Genomic DNA, 7,639 nt, shown 5'->3' on the forward strand with positions numbered 1-7,639 from the left:
TTTCCCTTCCAAAGGTCTCAATTTTCTGAAACTAAATGACAGGTTGATTCTATTAAAACTGTTTAGTGATTTAACTCCAAACAGAGATCCTATTTTCAGTATCTTGGAAAGTTTTTGTGTTAATAGTTATTTATTCCCACGGAAAGGAAAAGCAATGCTTCTAGTCTCCACGAGCAGAGAGGTGAGTGCAGAGAGGAGACTCGAGGAGCAGTCCCACTGGCCCGCTGCTAGACACAATAAAGGCACAACTGAGACTTCTGTGAGGCTTTAAACTAACAAACAAGGATCGTTTCCCAGAATAGGTGTTACCAGGGCAAATTTACCAAAGGACTCAGTGCCTTGCTTTTTACATTTTGGAGACAGGGAACTCTAACAGAAAAGTCTAATGGTGGGGGGTGGATTTTGCAGAAATATGCTTATTTTCCTGTGTTAAAAAATATGTTTATTTTTCTATTTTTTTTAAAAAATTGGGTTTTCCTTTTATTGTTCAGTTGTAAGCATTTTCTACATATTCTGAATATTAGACCCTTAGATATATGGTTGCAAATACTTTTTCCTATTTTGTAGATTATCTTTTCATTTTTTTGATAGTGTTCTTTGAAGCACAAAGTTTTTAATTTTGATGAAGTCCAAATTACCTACAATTTCTTTTGCTGTTTGTGCTTTAAGTGTCATATCTAAGAAATCATTGACTAATTCAAGGTCTTGAGATTCATACCTATGCTTTCCTCTAAGAGTTGTATAGTTTTCGCTCTTGCATTTAGGTCTTTGATCCATTTGGAGTTAATTTTTTGTCTATGGTGTGAGGATCCAGATTCATTCCTGTGGCTAACCAGTTGTTTGACCACCACATGTTGAAAAGACTATTCTTTATCGTTGAATGGTCTTGGTACCCTGATCATAAGTCAATTGACTGTAAATGCATGAATTTATTTGTGAACTCTCAATTCTATACCATTGACCTATATGTCTACCCCTATGCCAGTACCACACTGTTGTAGTAATAAGTTTTGAAATTGAGGCGTGATTCTTTTTCAAGAAGTTTATCACTATTCTGGGTACCCTGAATATCTGTATGAATTCTAAGATCAGTTTGTTAATTTCTGCAAACAAAGCAGCTAGGCTTTTGATAGGGACTGTATTGAATCTATAGATAAATTTGAGGAGTAATGCCATCTTAACAATATTAAGTCTTCTGATCCATAAACATGGGATGTCCTTCCATTTATTTAGGTCTTCTTTAATTTTTCAATGTTTTGTAGTTTTTAGTGCATAAGTGTTGCGCTTATTTTGTTATATTTATAACTAAGTATTTTATTCTTTTTTGATGTTATGTAAATGAAATTGCTTTCCTAACTTTTTAAATTTTAATTGGTAGTGTACAGAAACACAATTGAGGGCCAGCCCCATGGCGCACTCGGGAGAGTGAGGCGCTGGGAGCGCAGCGACGCTCCTGCCGCGGGTTTGGATCCTATATAGGACTGGCCGGTGCGCTCACTGGCTGAGCACAGTGTGGGCGACGTCACACCAAGGGTTGCGATTCCCTTACCGGTCACGAAAAAGACAAAAAAAAAAAAAAAACCACAATTGAATTTTGTACAGTAATCTTGTATCCTACTACCTTGCCAAACTCATTTATTAGCTCTAGTAGTTTTTTCTTTACATGTGGATTCCTTAGGATTTTCTACATACAAGATCGTGTCATCTGCAAATAGAGATAGTTTTACTTCTTCCTTTTCAATCTGGATACGTTTCTTTTTCTTGCCTAACTTCCCTGGCTAGAACCTCCAGCACAACAGAAACTTTAGTCGAAAAGAAGTGGTGAGAGCGAACACACTCATTTTGTTCCTAATCTTGGAGGAAAGCATCTAGTCTTTCACACTTAAGTATTATGTTAGCTGTGTATATTTTGTAGATATCCTTTCTCAGGCTGAGCAAGTTCTATTCCATTCCTAGTTTGTTGAGAGATTTTGTCATGAAGGGGTATGGGTGTTGTCAAATGCTTTCTCTGTGCCTATTAAGATGATCATGTCTTTTTTGTCCTTTATTATATTAATAAGCTGTATTATATTTATTATAAATTATATTAATTTTTCAGATATTGAACCAACTTTGAATTCCTGGGATAAATCCCACTTGGTTTTGGTCACAATTCCTTTAAATTGTAAATTCAAATTTGGCTATTTATTATAAATTATATTAATTTTTCAGATATTGAACCAACTTTGAATTCCTGGGATAAATCCCACTTGGTTTTGGTCACAATTCCTTTAAATTGTAAATTCAAATTTGGCTATTTATTATAAATTATATTAATTTTTCAGATATTGAACCAACTTTGAATTCCTGGGATAAATCCCACTTGGTTTTGGTCACAATTCCTTTAAATTGTAAATTCAAATTTGGCTATTTATTATAAATTATATTAATTTTTCAGATATTGAACCAACTTTGAATTCCTGGGATAAATCCCACTTGGTTTTGGTCACAATTCCTTTAAATTGTAAATTCAAATTTGGCTGAATTTTAATATTTGGGAACCCTGAGAGGAAAACTAAGAAAATTGAGAAAAACTAAGAATGCCTGAGGGCCGAGCCCGTGGCGCACTCGGGGGAGTGCGGCGCTGGGAGCGCTGCGCCACGGGTTCGGATCCTATATGGGGATGACCGGTGCGCTCACAGCGCTCACTGACTGAGTGTGGTGCGGCCGGTCTCAAAAAGGACAAAAAAAAAAAAGAATGCCTGAGTGACAGGATAAAGAAATGTAAGAATCAACACACAGTCTTGCTTTACTTTTAGGTACTTTAGATATTCTGGGTTGTTGAAATTTGAGTGACCTCAAGGAGCTCCTTTTTCAGTATGCAAAAGAAAGGAATGTTTGTTGTTTTTGTTTTCAAAGACAAGATAAGAAAAAGAAAAACTATAAAGATGATGTGAATCATTGTTTTTTTTTTTTTTTAGAAAAGCACAAGGGCAGGGCCACCAGGTAGAGAAGAGGAAGAATGTGGCAGTTTTCCCAGTTGATGGTAAGAAAAAAAAAGCATTCTAATTACAACATCTTCAGGTAGCCCATACACATCACTCACTATTACCAAATGCCATGGTTTGAATGTCTGTCCCCTCCAAAACTCACGTTAAAATGTAATTGCCATTGTGATGGTATTGGGAGGTGGGACCTTTAAGAGGTGTTTAGGTCTTCATGAATGGACTTACTGTGAGAATAGGTTCACCCCATCTTGGGCATGGGTGCTTGCTCACTCATGCTCTCTACCCACCCCCTGTCCCCTTGGGCAAAGGCTCTTCACCCCACTCTTGGGCACAGGCTCTCTCTCTCTCTCTCTGTGTCCCCTCTGCCCCCACCACCCACCATGGGTGCTCCCCCTCCCCCAGCTCTTGGGCACAGGCACGATCTTTCTATCTCTTGCTCTCTCTTTCCTCACTCTTGGGTATGTGTATTTGCATGCTCTCTCTCTCTCTCTCTCTCTCTCTCCTCCCCCCACCTCTTGGGCATGGGCATAGGTGATCTCTCTCTCTGTGCCCTTTCATCATTTGATGATGCAACAAAAAGACCCTTGAAAGATGCTGGCAACTTGAATTGGATTCCCCAGCCTCCAGAACTGTGAGCCCATAGGTTCCTGCTCACTATGAATTACAGAGCCTGCTGTATTCTGTTATATATAGCAGCACAAAGAGACTAAGACACCAGGCTGCAGGTGTTTAATTGCGCCTCCCTTCCTCCTCTACATTTGCTATATCCACCGTAATTCAGGTCTAAATTATTTCTCTCTTCTTAATGACCTCCTTTGCTATGTAGGTATTTCTTCAGGAAAGGTGAAGGAAATAAAAGGAGCTAATAAAATAGACAAGAGAACTAAATAAATGAAACTTCTCAATTCATCCCAATTAGTGTCCGGGTATACCTACAAATATGCAGACATTGTAATGGCTGTATCTGAAAAGAATGATCAGCGAGGCTGGATGCTGGGGAGACACAAGCTTTGGAGTCAAAACTCATTTGGGTCTGAATCACAAAAACAAAAACAAGACTATGAAGTCAGTACTATTAAAATCACCCCCAATTTTAAAATGAGGAAATACAGGCATAGAGACGTGTGTGTATCTTTCTGATTTTAGTCCAGGAGACTCATCTCAGATTTGTGACCTTATGAACTAGAAGATAATAAATTTGTGTTGTTTTAAGTCATTAAAAGCTTAAGGTAATTTGTTACAGCAACAATAGGAAATAATACACTTGGTAAAGGTTTACTTCCAGCAATGTAGTAGAGTCTGGACCTAGCCTTGCTGAGTTCAAATCCCAGTCCTGTCATTTATTAATCACAAGAGCATGAGCAGGTTCTTTAACACTCTAATGGCCTACCAAACAGAAGTCACATGAAAGGAAGCAGGTTACAGCTCTAACGTCAGAAACATACCAAACTCCAAGAACCTAGTGAGTCAGAAAGTATAAAAACAAAGACCCATTAAAGCTTTTAGGAAAAAATGTTATTTTTAGTGCAAGAGAGGCAAAAAAAAATCTCTAGTTCTATGTTCTGCTAGAAGAAACACAGAAACTTTGAAATTCTTTGAATCTAAGAGTTCTCATTGCTAATTTCCTCACTGAATCAAATGAGAATGTGGAAGAGGAACATTTATAAGAGGTTAAAGCTTTTAGCATATTTGTTATATCTTACCCGACAAAGTAAAAATGGTTATGCACTGTAATTACTTAAGTAAGTTATTTACAAATCTTTATTATAAAGAAGAAAACATACCTCATTATTGAAGAATCTATCTAAGATTGACATTCCATAATCTCTTCGCTCCTCATCATCAGCCACTTCATATTCTGCCTGATTGGAGAAATGAGAGAAGAGAACATGTTAGTTATTTGTCAACACTGTTTCATAACTTTTCAAATTCTCCGACTCATGGAATTGACTTGGTACCCTCAGGACTACAGACCAGCTCTTTTGATCAAGTATTTACAGCCCTTCTTTAGGAAACTAAGGGCTCTGGGAGGAGGGGACCAGTTTTTCAAAGGAGGTTAGTAAAGCAGCTAAGAGCAGTGCCTTCCATAATCCTCTCTACGCCATATTATATTTTCAGCTATTAAATGTGGCTAAATAAATTGCAATCAAAAACAGCTTGGGCTGTTCTAGGCAACAGTATTCTAGAAGGGTCCAAGAGTCACTCAGAAAGCTGAGTGCAGAGCTCCCGGGGGAGGTCGGAGTTGGTGATATCAAAGCAGGGGTCATCCACACACAGTGTCAGGGACAGACCATAAGAGCGGATGACAGCATCCAGGCCAGAAAACAACAGAACGGTCAAGAGCACAAACTGACAACATCTAAGCATATGCAGGAGACAGGCAAAGAAGAACAGCAGAAGAAAAGAAAAACCCGAGAAGAGATCACAAAAGCCCAGAGGAGAGAACTTCAAGCAGCAGCTAGTCAACGTCAGCAGACATGGAGACTCAGCGTGAAAAGGTCTCAAACAAAGCCCTTGGATTTTGAAGTAGGGGCCTCAGAAGAGCAGAGAAGCCAAAGCCAGATGGCGGTGAGGGGAGAAGTGAGGATGGGAGGCAAAGGCAGCTGACCCACTGACTGCTTCCTTCCAGGCCCACCCAGGGTCCACGGCCACCAAGCTCATGATGTGGTCAGAACCAGCTTTCCTTCTAGGTTCCAGGGCACCATACTCACCACAACAAATAACTAGTACACTGTTTACTTAAAGATCCTTTAAATGTGAATTCTGGGAGTTCTGGATACTGTATGGCATGCAATTAATGGAAAAGAAAGCAGCCCAATGCTGTGATGGTCTTTTGATGCATTAACATGGCAGGCTTTGGCCCCCAGTTGTTCAAACACTAATCTAGGTGTTGCTGTGAAGGTATTTTTATATGTGATTAAAGTCTATAATCAGTTGACTTGAAGTAAGGCAGTTTAGTCTAGGTAATCCGGGAAAGTCTGACCCCATCAATTGAAAGGTGTTAAGAGAACAGCTGAGGCTTTCCTGAAGAAGAAATTCCACCTGAGGATAGCAGTTTCCACCCATTTCTGGAGAGTTCCATCATGCCCTCCCTGATGGTCCATTGTACAGATTTCAGGCTTTCCTAGCCAGACCATACAATCATGTATGCCAATTCCTTGCAATAAATCTCTTAATATCTATCTCCTACTGGTTCTGGTTTTCTAGTTGAATCCTATTGGATACAGATGCCATTAACTCATTCAACAAAATGCTGGGCAAGGAGCAGGACAAACAACCACGCCAGGTGCCATGAAGGGGAAATGGATAAGAAAGATACGGTCTGTCCACTTGAGAGGCTCAAAGCACCAGCAGTCACCATGACAAGGACAGTGAAAGCAGTAAGCACGGCTTAATCAGGCTTACTTCTGAACCCACACACTGCTGTCGAAAAAGAAAACCAAAATCTCTCACCACAGTCACTGGCTGTCACCTAATAACTAATAGGTATCATGATAGTATCAGAAGACATAAACCTAAAATAGAGCTTTAACGATGCAGTTTAGCCATTTTAACATGAAGAAGAACTATAGGTACCTACATTCTTAAAATATAGCACCTTGGCAAGCACAACGCACCACATGAAAACTCATATCCACATCCCACCCCTGGAACTGAACAGGCATGCCCTGCTGCATCAGAATTCTATCTTTAAAAAGAATAGCTGCCCCTTCCTAAGACTTGTCTTATTCTAGTAATAGTGCCGGAAAGGACTGGGGGAGTCCCAGTGGGTAGAAAGAAGGTAACAAAAGAGCCTCAAATGTTTTTTTGAGATAATACATTATAAATACATACATTTTTAAAAAGTTTTTAAAAAGCTATGTCAGAAAAAAATAAATACGAACCCAGTAATAAAGACAGTCCTTTGCATATAATAAGTGCTCAGTACATTTTTGCTGATATAACTACGACAAGCCAAAGCAGAGAGAGGAACGTTTATAACCTTGGTACAAATAACTAAAAGCAAGAGAGCTTTTCTGCCAAGTTCCACTGATTTTCTACTGGTCAGTTGCTTCTGAATTTTACAGTTTAGAAATTCTAGGCTTGCCAATGGTATCCGTAAAGATTTAGAAACATAAAATTTCTTTACTAATAAGGAAGTCACAGTAAATCTCAAACAGAATACATGAGAACGTTGCACACTTTACAGAGCATAGGAAATTCCATCTAACATGATCATTCTTATGCTCACCTCATCCCTTCCATATGTTTCTGGGTTAGAGTGTTTTTAGTATATAGAGTATCTGCCAGTTGAGAGTAGGAAGGATAATTTTCAGGTGGCTGAACAAGCATATTGTCTTAACTAGCCCATCAATATTCATACAAATTAAAGCAGCATGTTTCAAAATCATTCAGTAAGTGCATGTGATTCTCCAACACTTAAATGTAATTCTACATGAAATACCACTTCATACTAAAGGGATTTCTTTTTTTTTTTTTTTTGTCTTTTGTCTTTTTCCGTGTCCGGCAACGGATCGCAACCCTCAGTGTTGCCCCCGTACCGGACCAGGGACCGGCAACGGGATTGCAAACCTCGGCGTTGCTCCCGTGCCTCGCTCAGCCAGTGAGCGGGAGCCGGTCCATATGTGGGATCCGAACCCTCGGGCGGGAGC

General features: G+C 39.3%; 1 protein-coding gene across 1 annotated transcript in view; it reads right to left on the reverse strand.

Moving 5' to 3' along the window:
• GRK4 (G protein-coupled receptor kinase 4) overlaps nucleotides 1–7,639 on the reverse strand; it is a 74,584-nt gene that overhangs the window by 44,166 nt on the left and 22,779 nt on the right. Inside the window, exon 4 of the mRNA XM_008577975.1 lies at nucleotides 4,772–4,849. Coding sequence (XP_008576197.1) covers nucleotides 4,772–4,849 — 78 coding nt within the window. The remainder of the gene's footprint in view (nucleotides 1–4,771; nucleotides 4,850–7,639) is intronic.

This window comes from Galeopterus variegatus, unplaced genomic scaffold (assembly GCF_000696425.1).
Source record: "Galeopterus variegatus unplaced genomic scaffold, G_variegatus-3.0.2 Scaffold1613, whole genome shotgun sequence".
Lineage (NCBI taxonomy): Eukaryota > Metazoa > Chordata > Mammalia > Dermoptera > Cynocephalidae > Galeopterus > Galeopterus variegatus.